General features: G+C 47.8%; 8 protein-coding genes across 8 annotated transcripts; 6 read left to right on the top strand and 2 right to left on the bottom strand.

Moving 5' to 3' along the window:
- Positions 1–3143: 3143 nt before the first annotated feature.
- Positions 3144–3974, top strand: GIQ15_06728 (uncharacterized protein; the record flags this gene model as incomplete). Its single annotated transcript, XM_033554145.1, has 1 exon — positions 3144–3974. One exon carries the CDS (start codon positions 3144–3146, stop codon positions 3972–3974), a length of 831 nt encoding a protein of 276 aa, XP_033403660.1.
- A 428-nt stretch (positions 3975–4402) lies between these two features.
- Positions 4403–5518, bottom strand: GIQ15_06727 (uncharacterized protein; the record flags this gene model as incomplete). Its single annotated transcript, XM_033554144.1, has 1 exon — positions 4403–5518. One exon carries the CDS (start codon positions 5516–5518, stop codon positions 4403–4405), a length of 1116 nt encoding a protein of 371 aa, XP_033403659.1.
- A 929-nt stretch (positions 5519–6447) lies between these two features.
- Positions 6448–9664, bottom strand: GIQ15_06726 (uncharacterized protein; the record flags this gene model as incomplete). Its single annotated transcript, XM_033554143.1, has 3 exons — positions 6448–6466; positions 6505–9334; positions 9406–9664. The coding sequence occupies 3 exons, from the start codon at positions 9662–9664 to the stop codon at positions 6448–6450; spliced, it is 3108 nt and encodes a 1035-aa protein (XP_033403658.1).
- Positions 9665–11319: 1655 nt separating this feature from the next.
- GIQ15_06725 (uncharacterized protein) lies at positions 11320–11790 on the top strand (the record flags this gene model as incomplete). The annotated part of the gene is made up of 2 exons (XM_033554142.1): positions 11320–11477; positions 11535–11790. 2 exons carry the CDS (start codon positions 11320–11322, stop codon positions 11788–11790), a joined length of 414 nt encoding a protein of 137 aa, XP_033403657.1.
- A 1295-nt stretch (positions 11791–13085) lies between these two features.
- GIQ15_06724 (uncharacterized protein) lies at positions 13086–13908 on the top strand (the record flags this gene model as incomplete). The annotated part of the gene is made up of 3 exons (XM_033554141.1): positions 13086–13385; positions 13438–13678; positions 13730–13908. The coding sequence occupies 3 exons, from the start codon at positions 13086–13088 to the stop codon at positions 13906–13908; spliced, it is 720 nt and encodes a 239-aa protein (XP_033403656.1).
- Positions 13909–15545: 1637 nt separating this feature from the next.
- On the top strand, positions 15546–17903 carry GIQ15_06723 (DNA replication licensing factor mcm5; the record flags this gene model as incomplete). Its single annotated transcript, XM_033554140.1, has 4 exons — positions 15546–15682; positions 15751–15877; positions 15940–17339; positions 17411–17903. The coding sequence occupies 4 exons, from the start codon at positions 15546–15548 to the stop codon at positions 17901–17903; spliced, it is 2157 nt and encodes a 718-aa protein (XP_033403655.1).
- Positions 17904–19458: 1555 nt separating this feature from the next.
- GIQ15_06722 (enoyl-CoA hydratase/carnithine racemase) lies at positions 19459–20325 on the top strand (the record flags this gene model as incomplete). Its single annotated transcript, XM_033554139.1, has 1 exon — positions 19459–20325. The coding sequence occupies one exon, from the start codon at positions 19459–19461 to the stop codon at positions 20323–20325; it is 867 nt and encodes a 288-aa protein (XP_033403654.1).
- Positions 20326–20834: 509 nt separating this feature from the next.
- GIQ15_06721 (ribokinase) lies at positions 20835–21953 on the top strand (the record flags this gene model as incomplete). Its single annotated transcript, XM_033554138.1, has 1 exon — positions 20835–21953. The coding sequence occupies one exon, from the start codon at positions 20835–20837 to the stop codon at positions 21951–21953; it is 1119 nt and encodes a 372-aa protein (XP_033403653.1).
- Positions 21954–22730: the final 777 nt, after the last annotated feature.

The raw sequence follows: 22730 nt of genomic DNA, 5'->3' as shown, positions 1-22730 counted from the left end.
CGAGGCCAAACACGCAGTCTCAAGACGAGAAAGGGTCGTATTCCCCCATCACAACCAAGTGTATGGAGTACCGGTGTCTGGTAGTAGTGCCTCCATCGACCTCAGCCGTAGTGGCGTCTGAAAAGGCGCTGGAAGCCGTGCGACCTGACGAGCCGGTACAGCCGCCAGCCGGCAGAGCGATGTGCTACTGCGATGTATCAACCAGCAGAAGTTCTGGCGCTTGTGGACCGCGGATGACGCACGATCCCTGCTCTCCACCAGGCTCTTTTTCAACCTCACCTCTTCTTCTCTTCTCTTCTCCTTCACCCTCCTTACTTCTCTCCTCCCTTCCACAACGCCGCCATCTCCATCCTAGACACATCACTGGCGGTGTCTCTATCTTTAGGTACGCCTGCTGCTAGTCGAAGATGCCGAGACTCCCGATCTCCGGCCTAGCGGAGTCAGGTCAGACCGCACATCTTCATCTCCATCTTTGCCCTCATTCCCGACGTCGGACGGCATGGAAGACATATATTCAGGCCTATATAACCTGACATCATCAGACTGGAGTAACTTCTATCCCGCTCGGAGCTCTGGTATCTGTGAAAACCCTGTCGGAGGACCAGGTCTCCCACAACCTCTATGCACAGTGTGCATTTGCCTCTAACTGCCAAATTGGGGTATATTATCTATACGGAGGCATAGCCGGCTTGTGCACTCGCTGCGTGTTATTCACGTCCTTCCCTGACTTATATTCTCACTAAATTTCATATATATAGACTCTGATGATACGCTGAAGGTATCACACACCGCATCTGCCAGCTTATATGCTAATACATGACCTGTCGACCTTTGCGCACCTCGCCAGATAGTCAAAGATCCTAAGGACCGAACAAAACTGATATTGTTAACGTGCTACGTCCCTAGCAATGTTTTGTGGCCGCTGGGAGTCCATGTCTTATAAGGATCGCAGGCGCGAACGTGGATCATCCAACCTGGCAAGAGCCCTATACCCTAAAAAATAATTACAGACCTTCCTGGCGCTTCCTGGCTGATTCGAACTTCCGCTCTCCCCGGCGCTGGGCCCTCCTTTTCTGGACGAAAATCCAACGGATATGCCATTGCGCTATACGAAAATTTTTCGGGAATTCGCCCTTAACAGCCACCGGACAAACCGACCCCCCAGGGTCATTTTTCCCTGGGAATAATTCCAGAATTCCAGGTGTTCCTCGCTGATTCGAACTCCCGCACTCCTGGTCCCCAGTAAACCCCATGGAACGCATATACCACTGAGCTATCCGAAAACGGTTTTGAGAAAGGACCTTATCTGACACCGGACAAACGGGCCGCCAGGGCCATTCTGAGAGGCCTTCAAGACGCTGAAATGCACCTAAATAATTACGATCCCGACGACCAGAGCTGTTTAGGACATATTTATGGTGTACAGAAATAGAGGACATCATGTACACCATTCTAGGACTTCTTTTTACCTATCTCCCCCAAAGTTGCGCGGTAGGATGGAGTTTCTAGCCTGGATGGGTCCCTTAAAAGGCACCGTAAGGTAGAGTATATCACCGAAACCCGTTGGCCTGGTCTAGTGGTGGAAGCTATGGCAATGACGTAATCCCAGATTGGAGGTACATGCCGACCGTGTGTGCTAGTCACCCATTCAGGTTGTGTCCCATAGCGGAAGTCCTAGATGTCTCAGAAAGACGGCGTGGAGGAGAACAACCAAGTCATTGCGACCGAGTTTTCGTAGGGATCATCAGAATCCCGAGCTTTTTTAACAAATATTTAAATGATCTTCCTTATATCTCCTTTCTACGTCGTTTTGAAGACGTTCTGAGATGCCCTTGTCCTCCATACTATGCGCTGGTACTTTGCCTACAAGTACACCTAAGTACCTGCTGTTTCTGAGCGCCGTGGGTTCGAATCCTGAAGCAGGCCAGATAACGCCAGATGAAGACTGCAGCCTGTAAATTCAACGCGTGTTTGATCAGGCTATTTCTGCGAGGGATGAGCTGTATAAATTCTGAAGAAAATTCCCCCTTTTTCAGAATCCCCGTACCCCCTTGGATGTTTCGTTACTGGAAAATGACATTTTCTGCTATGTTTTTATCAACGACGAGCTGCATGTTCAGCCAGATGGTTGCTATCCTTGTCTAAATTATACAGATAGCGTTCTAATACCTTTAGAGAGACATGAAATCGAGAGTAGTTATATTTTCAAGTGACGTTTGTCAAGTTGTTTGTTGTTTTACGCTCTCTTGCCGCGTTCACTGCTTCGCCCCCTTTTTTTTCTCCCTTTCATGACCTGCGACCGTGCGCACTCACCACCAAAATCTTTTGATATCTCTACATCACGTCGCCTGTTTTCGCTTCCCGACGTTGCGTTATGCTCCCTGCCTCTCTGGATACCTGATGCTCGGCCAGTTTTCGTAGATATACCCCTATTGATGCCTAGTGAGTGCCAGGGCGACGAGCAGCCCGTGGAGCAGCCAGCTTCGGCATCCCCAAACCTATCTTTAACCACTTCACTGGCCTATGCTTACTGGAATATAGCTTACCAAGACCCTGAATGAATATCGAGATCGTCTAGTTCCTTTATATGACCGTATGCGCGACAGGATAAAGCCAGTTCTTTTGATAGCGGTCTCCTTTACTCCCTCTGTTAACAACGGCTAGCGACAAGTTACATCTACGCGCCCCTATTGAATGCTGGGAGGGTCCTCATATCTGTCTTTCAGTCGCCCTACTCAGGGGAACAGTTTGATAAGGAGATCGAGACAATGGCTGGTTATAAGGCTGATGAAAGATATTGTTCATGTCGACAAGGGTATGTCCCGTCATTCCTTTGCCAGCCTATCGGAACATCGCAGCCCTTTTGCTAAATGTCTAGATACCACTCTCTACCCTTCTTCATCTCTACCTTGATCCGTTATGATGTTTAGTCTATATCTACTTAGGTTTGGGTAGCTGTTCAAACCCCATTCTCTTCCTGCACATTCAATACCACAATTGAAGAGCATAGCTGACCTAGCAGCCGTCAGCATCGATACAGACTCTGCGGTGTCTTCCGCAGCTTCAAGAAGACCCTCATCCGTCTATTCCGGAAGAAAGTTACCACAGCCGTTAGACATTCGCCGCATTCCAAACCAGAGATAATGCCAACTTCGTTACCACCGCACCTTGAGGCCCAAACCCTAGAGACCGCTCTCCCCAAACAGCATCCCCAACCCCCATTTAGTATCACACAACATACCGCGAATATGGAAGCTGAAATAACAGCTTCCCCGGCGTCTCGTCTCTCGCAGGAGTGCTGCAGCTCTACCAATGATCCACCTTCCAGCTGGTTGATATCAAGCCCTCCCGTCAAGGCCGAAAGCGAAGATGAAGACGGGGCCGAATTTATATCAGAAGCAGACTCAGACTCTATTGAGCTTTTCCTTGAAGCTGGAGATAGCTTTGCCAAACCCTTTAACATGTCATTCATGTCAGTAGCTAGCGATGACCTAGCCGACGACCTTGACGATGGGAAAGTGATGCCCCTTCTGATCGCTGCATATGATATGATCTGCCCAAACGAACTTCAGCGAGGGATTAATGAGGGGACAATTAGCCTCCTTGGGTCAGAGTCGAATTTTGATGAAGTTGATGATGAAGACGACGACGATAGCTATTTTCTTGAATGCTATTCGCAGTTAGATGGCGCTGAAGTGCTATTCAAAGGTGACGATCTGGAGGAATACAAAAAGGCTCCCGGTGGCCGTAGGAAAAAGCCCTTTGTCGAGGGTATATTTAGTTGGATGAAGCGGGTTCCTAGCAATGATGAGAATGAGCTGGCAATTTCATCGTCTGAGAATCCGTCTGAGAATCCGTCTGAGAATCCGTCTGAGAAGGAACCATTGCCTGCAGACCGTGATCTGAAACGAAAGTTGGCATTCAGCGACCTGCATCTTGCATATGAGACTACTGATGAAGAGAGCGTTTATTAGAGGGCATTTTTGCTGGGCCAAGTTGTCTCTGTTTGGCTTTGCTCTGAGTTGATGTTCTTTAGGCATATTACTTGGTTGATATTAATTTTTGGAATGCGTGATTACTTATTTAGCACCTTCATGGCTCTTAAGTTGACAAGGAAACTCCTACAACTGCTCCTTATACTCTTTAGCCTTGCCTTGGGTGTATCTTCTTCTTAAACTCGCCCCCCTTTAAATATCCACCTTTTACCCTTAAGCTTATCCTTATGTCTATCCTCATTTCTATCCCTAAGCCTGGCCTTACACCCGTTCTTAAAATTATTAGAAGTGTATTCTTTAATCTAGCTCTAATAGTTGTAATAATAAGGGGCCGTGACCAACAAAAAACTTCGCGACGCAAGGAAAATAGCCAGGGGAGGATCGTCTTACTACTAGCGAGGGAGAAGTTATTCTGATGCTATTGATAGTATCTCAAAGTCATAATAAACACAACCGAACGGCTGAGGGGGCAACAATGGCCCGTTAATGTGTAATAGCGAAAAATCAAACAATGACACCTTTCGACAGATATCCCAGACTTGCTGGGTATGGTGGCCCAGTCCAGCTATGTCATGAACCAGGTTGATTGCCGTGCTGTTTAGTCTGAACTCGCCGTCGGGCTTTACATAAATAAACCACTTGTTTTTTACAAGCTCAAGAATGTTATTCACGTATGTGGATACGAGATTAACATTTAGATGCGTATGCTCATTTTCATGCCACATCCAGAACATACGCATGCGAGTGTCTTCGATATGCGCTGCGAGCTGCTGCCACTGCCCAGTGCGAAGGAACATTCTGGGACCACAAAGAGTTTCGTGGTAGGTGTAATAGTTGAGAATCTGCCACGATACATCGCCAACCCTCCAGCCCGCTACTCTGCATACTTGCTCTAGCCAGTCCATGATTTTCTGAACCATTTTCGGGTCCATGGCATCCCGTCCTTGATCGTAGCCGTGGAGAATATGGTGTGAAGGTAAACGTTTCTCATCGTTGTTATGGGATATGATCGCATTAGCGACCCCTCTCCATGATAACGGGTTCATCGGTTGTTTGATATTATATGCGCTCTTGGAGAAGCATATCCCACATTCGATGATACTGGATAACGGCTCGAAGACATCCATATATTCGTATAACATGGAATAGAGGCCGAAACATTCTCCCTTTTCCTGTTCCATGAGATTTGCCGCATTCCGGGCTGTATTGATGATCTTCTCAATTTGGTGTATTTGAGGATGACAGATACCGAAATAGTTATCGATAGCCTCGCCAACAAAGATATACAGGAATTCTCCGAAAAATAGGTTGAGCTCCCCGCCCATATTCATCCACGCGTGACAAACATCAATGCCCAGATCTATGAACTCTCTTGCAGAGGCATCAAGGTCGTGGCGAAGAATGAACGTTGTGGCACGAAGCGCCCAGTCAATAGTCGGCTTGTCGATGTACCGTATGGTAGGAAATTTGCGAAACCCCAACTGCCTGGCCTTGGAAGCAAAAGGTTTTCTAGGCTCGGCCATTGTGTTATGCAGACGGGTCGATGTGGATGGGAGTAGGTGTAATCTCTAAATAAACTGGTTAGTTTATGGTAGCGAATGTGAGCTCTGGCTTGAAACTGAATAAAACGACAGTAGTAATGAATATCCATGTATAACGATGGTGTCTGATTGTTGAAGAATCCTCCTTTCTCTATTGACAATAAGAGATGCTTAAGACATAGCCAAAAACCATTCCATGAGGTCCCTGCCTGTAGGAAAGGAAAGCCCGAACCTGGGGTTCCTTATGTATCTCGGAAGGTAGCACCAAGGGGTAAACAGTGATAGATAGCTGTTAGCAAAGGCAGGTACTCGTAGTCTCGGGCAATGAGTAAATGAACATTGAACAGTTAGTAGTGTACATGATCATGGTGCTAATAATATCAACGATGGGGCACAGACATAAAATAGGGGTCGAAAAATAAATTGATACATAAAAAAGTAATAAACGGGAGGGAGATAACTGAACGTGGCGGAAACAAGAAAGGGTGTTCCATTAAATGGACCATTGGTAGTAATGAGGATATTTCGAGCATGTAATTAAGAATTCAACTCCTGAAGGTATATATGTCATCTAAATCCATCGCTCAATTAGGGACAAGAGAGCCAGAAAAAAAAAGTACGGGTAATAATAATAATAATAATAATAATAATAATAATAATAATAGCAACAAACTTGGCGTATTTTTAAGAGTCATGTGAATCATTTCCTTCACCAGTACTTGGCGAGTTTGAAGTATCGCGGCTAGGGATAGCTGGCAATCCAGAGTTAGAGGCAGGAGCAGCTGTACTGGCGGCAATAGTTTTCGCTTCAATTATAGAAGAGAGATGACTGGCAAGCTCACTCCCGCCATCGAGTTTTTCCAACTTGGACCTAAGAAACTGAACATCGGACAACATCCTAATATATTAGGTTAGCGGATGATCAGCCTGCTAGTGCAAGATGTTAAAGAGCACAAGCCTCGACTTACCTTTGTCTAGCTTTCTCTGATTTCAGCGGTGCTTGCTGGAATGCATCCGTCCATTGGTCCTTGTAGCTCGCAAACACGGGGCTCATGATCATCGCGACAATCGATTCAGGTAAATGTTTCGATAGTACCCTGTGTAGTGTTCCAGTCTCCTTGGCCAATATCTCCATGTAAGGGCTGATGGCATTGGTGTTCGATTCTGATTCCCAGTCCATCTTTTTCATAGAGTTAACGTGAACGGAGGCACGAGAACTCATGATGTCAACCAGTTTCTCATGGATACCAGACTGGTGCTCTTGGTAAAGCCGCTTGACCCTGTCAAACTCACCCATCACGGGACTTGATGGGCAATGTCGACGAATAAATTCTCGAACATAGGGAATTAGTGCAATGATAAAGCTCAACGACTGTGATGCAAGAGCAAGGTGCTTGGTGGTGATATTTTTCAACCCCGCGCTCTTTGTGGCTCCCGCACCAAGAATTAATTGTGATGTTCTCGAATTGAAGAGCTTGAGACACTCGAGCAGAATAGGGGCAATATCGGGAACGACGTTTGGTATGCCGGCCATGAAATGTTGAAATTCCTCGATGGCTTGTAGTATCAAAAAGGCAGATTCGGGAAGAATGAATTTCTGTTCATCGATGACCGCGCTTCGAACGCGTTCTTTGCTAGTTCCGGAGCCATTAATGGCTGCCTCTTTGGCTTCTGGCTTTTGCTCCGTGTCATTTACACCTGTGCCCCAGATTCTAGAGGTTGCACCCCACACTTCCGCATCATGCGTACTGGCCTCCAGCACACGGGATAGAAAAGTGTGCTCGCGATCTCCAAAATCTTTGGCATCCCATTTATCCAAATCCATAACCTGGACAATGCGGTGTTTCCAGGCGTCTCCGAAGCTAGACATGAAATTCTTTATTTGTATATCGACGACCGTCTTTAGAGCCGCGCCGCTTCTTCCCGAGATTGCCTCACATTCTTCTGCAAATAGTCTATTGAGGGTGAAGTACTGAAGGAATTGTTGGAGTGAGAAAAACTCTATCTGTCCACTTCGAACTTTCAACACCTTTACAATTTGCGATTGAACTATATCGACGGCTTGGCCAAGCAAGCTCGACATGTCCAAAACTTGGAGAATCTCATCCCTTGCCAAGGTGTTGGGCGACGGGACATTGGCCATCGTATCTAGACTTTGCGAGCTTTGGCTTCTCGTGGGAGATTTCACTGACGTTGGAGTATTCCCCAGGTTGCTGGTGATATCAAGCAAGACCTTCACTTGGACACTTAATCTCCGTAACGCCTCGCTAATGCCGGTATATATGGTAGTGAGCATCGCGAAGGCATCATCCGCGCCCAAAGAACGCAAGTTGCGCGCTAAAATGGATGATTTCTCTTGCTGGTTCAGCTGTCGACCGCCGTGTGTAGAAGCAGACATGATAGACTCATTGTCCTCATCAGTTGAACTGGGAAGGTGGCGGCGTATTATATTCTTCATCTCTCGAAGCACTGCGTTTTTAAAGGAGGTAGCTCCAGTCATAGTATAGCGAGCTCGACCAAGCCCTGAAAGTTCTTTTTGTAGTCTTAACCGCATTTCATTATCCACAGTCATGTACGCCGGTGCACTTGAAGTGGTAGTCCTCTGGCCTCGACGGGTCCTCTGGAATGCTACACCCAGCCGGAGTAATGTCGCCTCCGGAGAAGAGCTTTCAACGTGCCGTCGAAGGTCTTCTAAAAGGATGTTTAGGAACCTGATTTCATATCCTGCGCCTATGCGAGACCGGAGCTGGGCAAAATCATCCGATGCGCGATCAAGGGCGTCGACTCCACGCAGGTCTATAATTCTATGGGTGTCTGTAAGATGTTGGCGTGGTTTGGTCGGCCGTTCACCAACCAGAAGCCGTTCGACATCATCTAGTTCATCAATGGCGTCCTCAAGGTCACCAATTTCGATAAGGTGCTCACATTTTGATACAGACGAGATGACCTCTTGCAGCTGGCAGACAGCATCCGCCAGCCTCCTCACGTTTTCACGTCGACGCTGGAGTTTAACGACCTTCAACCCTCCTTGAGCCATGTCAACATCCAACTTTGCTAGGTCTTCACGCAGCACTTTAATATTATTCACAGAGGTTGCAGCTTCGGTATGGAGATCTCGTAGAGACCCTAGTGCTGAAAAAAAGGATGTAGAGGCAGTTGAAATGAATGAAAGAAGGTGGATTTCCACTGTGTCTAAATACCACGAGAGCTTTTCCTGCAATATGGCATTTGTAGCGAGGGCTTTTCTACTAGGCCGGCGATCAGAGGCTAATTCGTCTCCTGAGCCAGGTCGTCCAGAACTCTTTGGGGAGCTGATAACCTCGGATCGCTCTGACACTATGTCGAAGGTTCTAGGATTTTCAAGCTGGAAGTTCTCGTCAAAATAAACGTTTGGTATGGTCGAAAGCGGCGTTGGCGAGAGTGCCGACCTGTGACTGGATGATGGCCGCGACCGTGGCGCAGAGGGGTCCAGGGGTGTAGATGAAGACTGCCGCCCATGCCCATCGAACGTCTTATGTAGCAACTGGTCAAGCTCTGGAGATGCTAAAGAGGGTGTATTCCTCCTGATTATACTCGTGTCCTGGTCCCCATTCTCCTTGGCATGATGTAAAGCATCATACAGCGACCCGACTTGTAACAAGTATGGTTGAAAGGATGCGGAATCAACATGCGGAATATTCGTCAAGGTCACCGGGGGGATATCACGAGTCGAGGGTGGCCTATAACCGCTAGGCGGAGCAGAGATATGCGGCAGAAGTCCAGTCCGGACGATTGGAGGCTGAAGGAGTGTAGAGATTGCTATCAAGAAAATAAGGCCGTTAGCATTGCCAGAACGCAATCTAGTCCCATAGTAACAGCCAAACACGTACCATTTTGCCCTGCTTCCGCTATAGATCCATGTTGATGGTGCTGTTGTTGCAGCGGCGGATGGAACGTCGATCCCAGGCTTGTGATAGAGCTCGCGTTGGAACTCCTGCGTGATCCAAACCGTGGCCGCGGTACTGGTTTAACGCTCTCGGATTGCTGAAAGGGAGTATGATGGGATATGGACGATTTCGGGGACGACAAGGGTAAGCTATCCACCGATCTCCTCGAGTCTGGCGATGTCATGTCGGACCTGGAGACCATGTGAGGCTCCGTAGTCAGTGACAGCAGTTAGGGCCGTGTTGTCATGACGGCAGGCAGAGGCCGGCGAGCGGGTTATGCAGCACGCAACAAGTGCAGATAGAGAGCTCAGCGCATAGCAGTATCTATAAGGACAGTGGACCGATATCAATCGCGGAGACGGAGGAGAGGCTGCCTCTGCAAACAATATACGATACGTATATCCGGCCTTCTTTGGGCTGAGCTAGGGCCACTTTTGGTCTGGGGAACTCGCAGTCTTGGCGCTAAGCCCCTTTCGGCCTTTTCTTTTGGGCGCTCGGATAATATATTTTCCGCCTCTCCTCCAAAGTTCTTCCATATACAAATAGTAAACAACATATGGAAGTAAACCGACTTCTTGTTAAATAGGTTCAATATACCCATTATCCTTGGTCTTCTTGGCGACTTCTGTGCTAAAGTACCATTACAAGATCGGATTTGGCTTGAGGAAATGGAAACTACTCTCGATGGGCAGGAAAAAGACCTGTTTGTATCGGAAAATCCTGTACTTAGAGCTAAGAAAATGTAGATCTGCTAAAGAAATAGAATGGGACGAGTGGATTCGTAACCATTTCTAGGTGAGTCGATAATATGTATCTTTCCGCAAGTGCCTTTAGGTTGATTCTTGGGTGGGTAATACTCCAGGAAAGAGTTGGGAGTCCTAAAGAAGTGTGTGGGCATGATTTGTAGCTCGCATATGGATGTAAATTTAGAGGAAGGGAAAAGCGATGCTACAATATGATGAGGTATTGTACACCGTACATATTAGAGGCATCACTACCTTATGCAGGGGCTCTCCGTTTATAGGAAAATTGTATATAGACTCGTTGAAGTTGGGATTAATCAGCTCCAAGAAACACATCACCACAAATCCGACATATTAGAATAGTAGTTACTAACATGATATTCTGAACTGCCCCAGGAATGTGAATAGGGTAATGAGTATTAGCCAATTTGGGGCAGTGAATCTCAATCGACCCCATCTAGTTAATTTGCACAAGAGGTAGGAGATAATTGATCAGCCCAGTTACATTCTATGACAAACCATATTGAAACTCGGACAGGGTTCTATATATAGTAGTATCAAAGAAACGGCAGGAATTTTTAGGTGGAGTTTTGGTGTAGGCGCTTATATTGCATACTCCGTACGTGAACCTATAGCTGGGGTTTCGTTGGCTGATAGGGAGTTTACTATCAAACACGACGGCGCGTAGCTATGCGGGGGCCGATCGCCTGAGCCTCGACCACAAAATCCATTGGCTGACCTTCACTACTATCAGGCCATTTCTAGTCCAGCTGTTCTGGGTCAGTTTCAGGCTCGGCGCTACAGAGCACTAACTATACCACCCATGTAAATCCAACAAACCTCATCGCTCAGGATGAATGCCAGTCGTTGTCAATGCAGGCTGGCGGCTAGGTTTATTGGATGTTACCATGCTACGAAGCAATCACATTGTAACAGATGCGCCGCAACCACATATAAGCAGCCCTGACGTAGATATATAAAGGACGACCCAACCGAGACTTGACTTCTCTACTTCAATTCATCAAACCCTCGAAGTCCATAATCACTACCAACCCATCCAGAACTAAAATATCACCTTTCATATTTTGATCCATCTTTCGCCATAGCACCAAACATGGCGCCCAGGGCATTCTCGACGAGTGCTAGATTGATGAGAAAACTCACATGGAGACTTAACGGGACAACGGCGGACGTCACATGGCTGACAGAACAAGTGGACGAGAGCGTCGACCATGTTCCGGGGCTTGAAAGCGTTGTGAGCGGACAGGTAAAGTAGGGATACCACTTAAAAGTGCCTTGAGTACTTTCAGCTCAGCTAACTGTTGGCAGCGGAAACCCCCATGCGACCGCCAAAACTGGCGACCCTTGGCACGGGTCAGTGGAACTGTATAACAAAGCCGGAGACCGAGTCACGTCAGCACATGGCTATCCCAATGGATATATTAAATTCTCCAAAGAAGCAAAATATAAACCCATAAAGCTTCCTCCTCACCCCAAGGCGCCCGTGTACCCGCCAGTTGATCCCGTGGCTTCGAAGCCTCAGCCGAAACCTACGCAATCTGGCTCAAAGGCCACTAAGAAGTGATGAATTGCAAGTGACTGTTTTGGATATTCGATGTTGAGATTGTCTTGGGGTCACGATATACGAAAATTTGCATCTATGAAAGGGAGTCCGAGAGAGAAGCATATGATCATTTGTACCACTATATGCCAAATTATGTTCACTTTTTCTTTATTGAAACAAATGTATGCAAATTCAAAAGACCTTTACCCACTCACCTTTGTAGTTATTATTAGTAAATCGGTTTGCCTCTTAACTGAGAAGCAAGGATAAAAAATCGCTATTGAGAGGGGTATAGGAGGAAGAAACTACAGACGCTCTAGGAGTACTCCATACTAAATCCATATAAAGCATCCATAATTTGATCCTAATAAAGATATATAGCGTATATAAATAAAGAAGGAGTACGGAGTAATTATGAAGGTTGATTAAAAGGCGCCACGGGTTTTTATGGAGTTTATTCTGATCACGTGATATTAAATAAGGGTCGCGCTTTCTTGGCATCACGACCTTTGTTTTCTTATCCTTCCTTCTCACCGTTGATCCAGCACAGCTCCTTTTTTACCACAAGAATCCATATTGAATGTGACTTAGAATGAAATTTATCAGGCATGCAATAACGCGCATGTTCTCCTCCTTATGCAGGAAGCCTTTGCCAATTCCTCGCCCTGGGCCTCTTTTACCTCATGATGAACCTGTCGACGAGGAGGTCTGCCCTGGTTACAATTCAAAGAAATTCTACCCAGCCAGACCTGGAGACGTACTCGCCAATCGCTATCAAATTCTTGTCAAGGTTGGCTGGGGGGTCTCCTCAACAGTATGGTTTGCTCGTGATATGCGAGGGTACCGCTACGTTTATTATATCCATAACTATCGTCCATTGCTAACGAGCTATTAAGATACCATAAGGAACCAGAAAATGTTGTAGCGCTGAAGATAACCAATTCAAACCCGCATACATCTGATGGTGAACGTGAAATTGAGAACCACATTGCTAAAGCAGACCCATCACACCGTGGCCATGCACTTTTTAGAACATTTTCAGAATGTTTCGAGATCAGTGGCCCAGAGGGGAAACATTTATGTTTAGCATATGAACCCATGAGGGAGCCAATATGTCTCTTTCAGAGACGTTTTAAAGATGGGATGATTCCCCTACCAATCGTCAAGACATACATTCGCGTTCTCCTTGCAGGCCTGGATTATATTCATACAGAATGCAAAGTTGTCCATACTGGTAAAACTCTTAATAACCCGATTCCTTTTTTTCAGCCGCCAAGCTTACAGTCTGTTCTGTAGATTTAAAGCTTGAGAATATCATGGTAACCTTCGAAGATCCGGCCGTGCTTGGTGATTTCATGGATTCCATGTATGATCAGCCTATGGAGTACAAAATTGACTCCACAGGTCGACCGGTTTATCGCTGTCACAATGATTTCGGGCCATTGCGGAAACTGAGAAATATACCAAAAATTGTCGACTTTGGCCTGTCTACAAGGCTTGATGGGGAGGACGATTCAGGCGTTTACCCGATTCAGCCAGACCACTATCGCGCGCCGGAGGTTATCCTGGGCTGTGGTTGGAGGATGGGTGCAGATATATGGAATCTAGGCGTTCTTGTGCGCGATGCCCTAACCCCTATTAGAGTTCATATTGCTAACGCTTTGTTAGATTTGGGATATTGTCGATGGCAAAGAACTGTTTCGCCAGGTACATGATACAAAAGGGAGCTACGATGCTAAAACGCATCTTGCAGAGATGATCGCTTTGCTTGGACCCCCTCCCCTAGCGCTGATCTCAAGAATTCAATCAATGGCAGGGTACAAATGGCCAGAGTCTATAAAACGGGAGGACGGCGAGCTTTGTGAAAGTGCAGCACAATACTTTGGTGGCCCGTTCTTTGATAAAGATGGTATATGAATCAACCTCCCTAGGCTATAACCCTACTAATACGCTATATTAGGTAAATTTCTGCATGAGGACTTGATTCCAAACCGAAAGCTTGAAGATACACTCCCTTCCCTAGAAGAAAAGGAAAGAGAGAATTTCCTGTCATTTGCCAAGCTGATGCTTGCATGGCTTCCTGAGGAGCGATTAGCGGCGCGTGAATTGATGGAACATCCGTTTCTTCGACTGAAATAAGCAAGATAGTTTCGTGTATGAATATCAACAGCTCAATATATGACAACTTACCTACTGCCGTGCCCTGCCCCATCTTCACCGAATGTCAATAAGTGTCGAGTCAGCGTCCTCCATCTAATATTATTAGCAATCTAGAGGTTCGATGATCCGAGAATATCCTCATATTAGACATAAAATATGCTCAACCTTCAGTGTTACTAGGCGACTTACGTAGATTTGAACGTCTTGCGGCGCCCGATATTTACACACGGTTAGGTCTGGAGCCCTTTCACTGCATATAACAGACCGCCATCTTCGAACAGATCCCAAGTCTATATGAACAGAGTACTTATTTGACATTTACAAGCATCGAGGTTGAAGTTGAGTTATCTCAGGAACTAAGGGCGGGAGGTCCCGGTTGCGCTAGCCCGAAGCAGCAACTCACGAACCTCAGAGCTGGCCGGTAACTACTAAATAATAAACTTGTATTTAAATATATACGGATATTACAACTATTAGAGAAAGATAGTATAAATAAGATCAAAGTGGCCATTCCACTGGCAGTTCTTTATATCTAATCGTTATTAAGACTGCTGTTGCTATATTAGCGCACCATCCGCCTACTGGAGAGCATCCCTAATTCAATTGCTGTCCGGGGCATTCCCCGGTTTTCGCTATGAACAGTGGCTCTGCCATGGGAGACTGTGCGAGAGAGAGTTCCAGTAGGAATTGTGGCAAAGTCTTCCTCCATGGGGTAACTAAACTGAGAAGATAGAAGGATAATTGCTGACGAATATAAAATACTTCTTTCGTGGGGGTCCTGTTTTATTTGATTTTAGAGAGCAGCCGACACATCACCATCTTTAGTGAGGGCCACTCTCCCAGGCAGTAGGTCGCCACATCGTATGCGCCTACAGATATCCTAAGGTTTAGAACAGGCATGTTGAGTGAAATGATTGACCTCATGCATGGCCTAGCCATCTTCATGGTATTCCTCCTAGCGTCGTCCGTATGCATTTTATGGTGGAAGTTTATTGTAAACACAAATTGATATAAATTTGAGTTGATAACTTTCAAACCGGGCCGGGAGATAAAAATGTTTAAATGCGGGGTATGAGCAAGGATAACGGCCAGCAACTTATGATCGATCAGGATCATGGTAGATCAGAATAAGAAGTCAATTAATCAACCAGCCAATCAATCGATCAAATGAAGCGTAAAATGGGCATCAAACCCAATCGGCTCACAGGGATATCAAATATCAATCCTGAAGGGCATCTGTCGGCCGGTGACAAGGTCAAGATAGTCTACCAGTCTTATTATTGGCATAGTTACGATGTATTGACCGACGTCTTGCCGGTATATCGTACATTGTTGGTCGATAGAAGTAAATTTGCCTTAAAAAGGTGAGATGAGTTGCTGCTTTAGTTGGGCGGCATAATATTTAAAGCGGCGGCAAGTTAAACGCGCTTAGCCGGAAAGGGAAACTACTTTACGCGGTCCAAAAAAAAGCGCGACGCGTCCCTGAACTCAAGCGCCAATTTGCACATCGAAGCATCCCACCGTCAGATATATTCGAGAGATAATTCACTCCGCACACCCAACACGCTCGGCAGTCCATACCTTAATATCTTAAATCTTACAAGCGCAGAGCGATAATGGATCGGAGAACACCTTACTCCCTGAGTGTGCTGCAGCCACAAGCGGACGGACCTGAGGAAGCCAGGAGCAACATCCAGGCCCAACTGCGAGAATTCGTTCTTGCTTTCCAGATTGATAGCACTTTCGTCTACCGGTATGTCTCGTCTGTACGCAGGTAACGGGGAAAGGAACTTCCAGGCTAATCATCTTGTTTTACGATAGAGATCAAATTCGACAGAACGTCCTCATCAACAAATTTTTATGCGATGTTGATGTCGCACACTTGATAGCATACAACGAAGAGCTCGCTCATCGACTCACAACCAACCCACAAGATACAATTCCTTTAGTACGTGGTGCGGAGTGATTGTGCGATTGGTGATGACATGCTTACATCGATTGTTTCTACAGTTTGAAGCCGCCTTAAAACAATGCACACAGAAAATCGTGTACCCATCCCAGAGAGATATCGAATTACCTGAACATCAGCTCCTCCTTCACTCGAGCGTATCGCTAATTTCCATACGAGACCTCAATGCTTCTAACGTCTCAAGCCTCGTTCGCATACCAGGTATCGTTATTGGCGCTTCGACGATTTCATCCAAGGCCACCAAGGTCCATATTCAATGTCGACACTGTCAGGAACCAGACAATATTATCGTAGATGGAGGATTCTCAGGTCTCACTTTGCCGCGGACATGCAAGCGAGTGAGACAACCTAACGAAGACATGTGTCCCATGGACCCTTATTTTATTGTACACGAAAAGTGTCAGTTTGTCGATCAACAAATTATAAAACTCCAAGAAGCCCCCGACCAGGTCCCGGTTGGAGAGCTGCCACGACACATCTTGATTTCCGCCGACAGATATCTTGCCAATCGCGTGGTTCCTGGTACACGGTGCACTATTATGGGAGTGTTCTCCATCTACCAAGCTAAGGGAGGGAAAAAGTCGAACGACTCAGCTCCTGCTATACGAAATCCATATCTTCGAGCGGTTGGAATCACAAGCGATGTCGACCAGACCGCCAAGGGAACGGGAGTATTTACTGAAGAGGAGGAACAAGAGTTTCTTGAGATGAGCAGACGGCCTGATTTATATGAAGTATTTACGGATTGCATTGCGCCGTCGATCTATGGTAACCGCGATATAAAGAAGGCAATTGCATGTCTACTTATGGGCGGTTCAAAAAAGATATTGCCCGACGGCATGCGACTACGTGGTGATATCAATGTTCTCCTCCTTGGTGACCCGGGTACCGCCAAGTCGCAGCTCCTGAAGTTCGTTGAGAGAGTATCACCTATTGCCATTTACACATCTGGCAAAGGATCCTCTGCGGCTGGTCTTACTGCCTCTGTGCAGCGTGATGCGACCACCCGTGAGTTCTATCTAGAAGGAGGTGCGATGGTCCTTGCAGATGGAGGAGTTGTCTGCATTGACGAGTTTGACAAGATGAGGGACGAGGATCGAGTTGCCATCCACGAAGCCATGGAACAGCAGACAATATCCATCGCCAAGGCGGGAATCACGACCATCCTCAACGCCAGAACGTCCGTCTTGGCTGCTGCCAATCCGGTGTTTGGGCGATACGATGACATGAAGACGGCGGGAGAGAACATTGACTTCCAGACCACAATTCTTTCTCGATTTGACATGATCTTCATCGTGCGTGATGCGCATGAGAGAGGCCGGGACCAGAAGATGGCCCGGCATATAATAAGCCTCCATCAGGGCGGAAGGGGGATCGAGGAGCAGACCGAGGCTGAGATACCTCTTGACAAGATGAAGAGGTATATCAGCTACTGCAAATCGTAAGTATTCGTCTTTATTCCGCTGCGGGGTCGTGATTTGGAATATACCAGCCAGCTAATCAAAATGTCAGACGTTGCGCACCAAGGCTTTCTCCAGAAGCCTCAGAGAAACTCTCGTCTCACTTCGTTTCAATCCGTAAGAGGGTGCATCAGGCCGAACTCGACGCTAATGCAAGGTCGTCCATACCAATCACGGTACGTCAGCTCGAAGCCGTGATACGTATCACCGAGTCTCTGGCAAAGTTGTCGCTCTCCCCAATCGCAACGGAAGAGCATGTCGACGAAGCCGTGAGACTGTTCCTTGCATCGACCATGGACGCGGCTGTGCACGGCGACGGCCAGGCGAGCAAGGAACTGTCGGCAGAGGTGAGCAAGATCGAGGACGAGCTAAAACGGCGATTGCCCATTGGATGGACTACAAGCCTGGCCACCCTGCGGCGTGAATTCGTGGATGGTCGAAATTACAACGAGCAGGCATTAAATCGTGCCTTATTGGTGCTACAGCGGAGAGAAAGTATACAGTTCAGAGCCGGGGGTGGTCAGATCTATAGGAACGGACCATGAGTAGCCCTCACTTTTAACGCTTTATATGACCTTTTTTTTTTTAATTTCACCCTCAGCTCTCTTCTCGCCCAACTGTAACCGTACACAGCCGCCATCGCCGCAACCCGGAGTATGCAGGTGATCTCTGCCTGCGCCAGCGCTACGGCCTCGTCTTTGCACAGGGGGGTCGACAGCGCGCCGCCGGGGTACGTGCATTGACACGGCGTCAACACGGCTAGTAATGTAAACGATTTCCGTGCTTATGATGTGGATGGGAGTTCAGTTCATTGGGTGCATGCATGGATAACATGGCGTCGATTCTATCATGTTTCTGTGGGTTACCGAGCAAATCCAGCAAGCCCAGCCCGGTAATACTTGGCTTTCCAAGGCTACACCACAGGCCAGTAAATAGGTCAACTTTTTTTATATAATATCCAGAGGAGAGGAGAAATAAATACGATTTGCAGGAAAAGAACAGGGAAGCCAAGTTTAGTGCAGTTCGGGCTTTATGGTCGAAAGTCGCCTCCCTCGACAATCCCGAGGCTCAAACCTGGAACGCTTTTTGTTTACGAGAAGCAGAACCGCGGAACGGTTTGAACCGTTAGAATATACTAGCGTCGGGTTTCTTTGTCTAAAGAAACAACGGGGTCGAATGAGTAGGAGTTAAATGGGAATTCGCCGCGTGAACGTCATATAAGGAGAGAAAAAAAGGGAGCCAATACAAAGGCAGGATAGGCGGAATTTCCTCCCCCTCACCGGGTATGCATACAGTAGCTCTCTACCACTCTGATCACGTCGCTACGTGGTTGCGCATTGCCTTGCATGAGAGAGATCCCTGGTGACATGCTAGCGGGACGATCCGACACCCGCGGCACTCCGTACAGAGAGGCGCCGGTGTTTAAGAGGCCAACGGCGAAGACGGAGCCCGCATCCTGATGCATGTGTACAATATCAAAAAGCACTCATGGGTCCTTGGGAAGAGGCCAACCACCGGCCAGAAACTCCGGACCAAGGAGGAGGGTTCGTCGAGAGGCGCTAAAGGACAAGGCTCCCCCGGCCTTCCCTTTGTTAGAAACTGGATATCAAACGTCGTAGAGGGGACCGCTCGTCAAGGGCAGTGGGAGCCCAAGCGGGCTGGCCTCCTTTATCTGGGCTGGCTCGACCCGCCCAGGTGTAGGGATATGCACCTGAAAAATGGGTACATCGAATGAAAGAGGACGAGGAGCCTGTTCTTATGACCAAAGCTTGGAAGGATTTACGATGTAGCCCAGCAGCTCATCGTCAGCGTTCAGAAAAACAACGAGAGCTGTTCTAACTCTATTAACTGGGGGGGTTGTACCGGGCTTGGTCATGCAGGGTCGAAGCTGGCGTAAATGCGCATGTTTGATCGTTAATTCACTCGGTTGGCGCCTCTCCAAGGCCATGGTATGGAGGGTGACTGGGTACAAGGCCTCTGACCTGGCAAACTCCGGCTTTATAGGGCCTGCCACGTTGGTTTAAAAGATGCAGGGCGTCCCCCCAGACAAGGGACAATCCAAGAAAACAATTCATCTTCTCTCTCACATCAGACACAGACATGAACAATAGTCAACCGCCCAGGATGCCTCCCTCAGATCCAGAACCACACTCGATACTAGTCGAGAAAACGGCAGGTGGCGTCACGACCATCGGAATCAATAGACCAGACAGGAAGAACGCCATAAATCCACCGACCGCCACGAAATTACGAGCAGCCTTTCTAGACTTTGAAAAGGACCCCAGCCAGAAGATTTGCGTCTTCTATGGCACCGGCGGCACTTTCTGCTCTGGGTTTGATCTCGGCGAGCTGAGGAAATGGGAGAAACCGGCCGAAGACCAGGACAGCTCCAAGAGACGAGATAGCAGCATCACCCGCTCGCATTTCAAGCCCGTGCAGGGTAGGAATGAAGCTCCGCTAGGGCCGGGACGGATGCAGATCGAGAAGCCCGTCATTTGCGCTATATCAGGCCATGCTGTTGCGGGAGGCATGGAACTAAGTTTGCTAGCCGACATTCGCGTGGTTGAAGAGGACGCCATCTTCGGGATATTTAGTCGACGCTTTGGCGTGCCCTTGCTGGACGGCGGCACGGTCCGGCTCCAGGAGATCATCGGCCTGGGGAGGGCGTTGGATATCCTCCTCACAGGCAGGCCGGTGGCAGCAACCGAAGCCATGCATATAGGGCTGGCCGCGAAGGTCGTGCCGAAGGGAGAAGCCTTCAAGGAGGCGATGAAGATGGCACAGTCGCTGGCCGCGGTGCCCCAGGAGTGTCTGAATGCTGATCGAAAAGCATGCTACCACGCTGCGTATAATTCACCTTCGTTCGAAGATGCATTGTCGTATGAGTTCGAGGAAGCGGTAAAAGTTAGCGATCTTGCAATCCACAAGGCCATGAATTTCAACAAACGGGAAAAGGCGAGACTGTGATGATGATAATGACGAAATGACGATGGGAGGAGCATAATACGACATTGAACGAAGCATTCTTTTTTATTATCTTATGTATCACTAATCGACGTCCTTTTTTAATCTTCAATGGCAGCTTTGGTTTCTGTTTCGGTCAAGATAAACGTCTCTAACTTTTCCCGGTGGGCTGGGTGTTATAGAACATGGATGTAGATGAGGCTCTCGCGGCCCCTGACGTAGGCCAAGCAAGGTCATTTGCCAGATTAAACGCTGCATCGTGACGGTTAAACCTCTGTCGGGTCGTAACCAACATTATAGAAGCAAAATCAACACTTATTACCGGGATTGATGTTCAACTTCGGCACTTTGGCAAGGATGGAGAGTTTTATATAGCGTGGAGCAGTTGAACCCCACCATGTTTCGCCGAGCAGCCAGAATGACAGAATAACATAACAGATATTCTACGGTATATATAATATCTTTGTCAACGTATACTAGGTGCCGTATACTAGGTGCAGATAAACATCACCATGGCTCCGTCGATTCGTGTTATCGGCTCTCTGAACGTCGACATGGTCTCTGTGACCTCTCGGTTCCCTGGCCCCGGAGAGACACTGACAGCGACATCCTTCAAAACCAGCCCAGGCGGCAAAGGTGCCAACCAGGCCGTTGCCTGTGGCCGTTTATCTCGATCCCGGCCGTCCCCGAATGCTTCTTCCAAGGATGTGCTGGCAGACGTCGAGATGGTTGGCGCAGTTGGCCGGCTGGACGCACATTTCGAGACACTGCTACAGCCCACACTTAACAAGTCTGGTGTCAGCACGGCGCGAGTACGGACGATAGACGACGAGCATACGGGTGTGGCCGTGATTATCGTCGATGAGTCTGCAGCTGGGGAGAACAGGATACTCTTCTCGCCCAATGCGAATTACACCGGCATGAAGGCTACGGAGGAGGTTATTGGACTTTCGCTGTCTGCCCCGTTACCAGATATCATTGTCCTACAGGCGGAGATTCCGGTTGATACAGTTATTGGTATTTTAAGAGCCGTGGCATCCAAGAAAGAGTTCCAACAAGGAGAGATCGAAGTGGTATTCAACCCCGCACCGGCACCAGAAGGCGGATTACCAGATGATGTATATTGGTCGGTCGAGCATTTGATCATGAACGAGACGGAATGCGAGTTGATGGCACCAAAGGACCTACATGGCCTCGAGGGGCTGTCGGAGGAAGACCGGAGGGATAAAATCGCCGTTCACTTCCATTCGCTAGGCGTGCGGTATGTGATTGTCACCCTCGGTGCGAAAGGGGTGTGGTATAGTGCCGCTCGGCCGGGGAAGATGGCCCAGAAAGATACAAGCAAGTGGGAACGGTTCGTCAATGACATTCCGGCTTCGAAGGTGGAGAAGGTGGTAGACACTACGGGGGCGGGCGATACCTTTGTTGGCGGATATTGTGTACAGGTTGCTCAGTGGAGAGAGCAACGACGGGCTGCAGGGAAGGACTGCTCGGATCTCACGGCCGAGGAATGGAGTGATAGGCATGGACGAGTTACGGAGGAAGCTATTCGGTGGGCGACAAGAGCGTCGGCTCAATGTGTCCAGCGATCCGGAGCGATGGATAGCATCCCATTCCGGGATGAGGTCTAAGGGACGTCACCATATATAGAGGCATGTCAACTGATACATAAACTCCTTAATCTATATAGGTTACTCTCTAATTTTTTTTATCTCGCTCTGTGCAACCTGCACTATAAGTACAAAAACCTGTTGAAGGAGGATAACCCGCCGTGGATAATGGCAGAGGGTAGCTACCCGTGACATCGGTGCTGCATATCACTATCATACCTAACTTGAAATTTGATATGCATCAATATGACCAACTGTACTTTATGGACCGAGGGCGATCACCTTTTCTCGGACCCGTAGTGATATCAGCTGTTTAGATATAGGATCTCGAGCGTAATACACGTTTACTTATGCATCGAGCTGCCTGGTTAATATTAAGTATAGGGCTACATAAGGGAAACCGTTCTACAATAACTTTAGAACGAGAACGAGAGGTTAGCTGACTGACTTGGAAAAAGATCATCTCCCAGCTTGCCTGGTGCAGGGGATTTTTTAACAACCAATTGCTAGCTTCACGGCCTAGGTGCCTCTGCAGCCGCGAATCCTTCTATACTCGTATAGCGCCTTGTCATCCTTGTTCTCTGAAGGAAGACAGGCCGGGGTTGCTTCTATTCATCCCACAAGCCACAACAGTGCAGGTGATGCCATTAACTAAGTGAATCCCTCGATTAACCACTGAATAAACCCCGCGCTGCAGCTAAACAGCATGTCAAGAGTGGCATTGTAGTGTCATGCTTGCCGGGTTGGATTATGGAGATTGGACGACCATAGCATGGGTTACACCATGGCTGCTGCATG

The sequence above is a fragment of the Arthroderma uncinatum genome, assembly GCF_011692745.1.
Source record: "Arthroderma uncinatum strain CBS 119779 chromosome Unknown scaffold5, whole genome shotgun sequence".
In the NCBI taxonomy this organism is placed as follows: domain Eukaryota; kingdom Fungi; phylum Ascomycota; class Eurotiomycetes; order Onygenales; family Arthrodermataceae; genus Arthroderma; species Arthroderma uncinatum.
The sequence above is the reverse complement of the archived record's forward strand: the minus strand, read 5'-3'. Positions and strand labels throughout refer to the sequence as shown.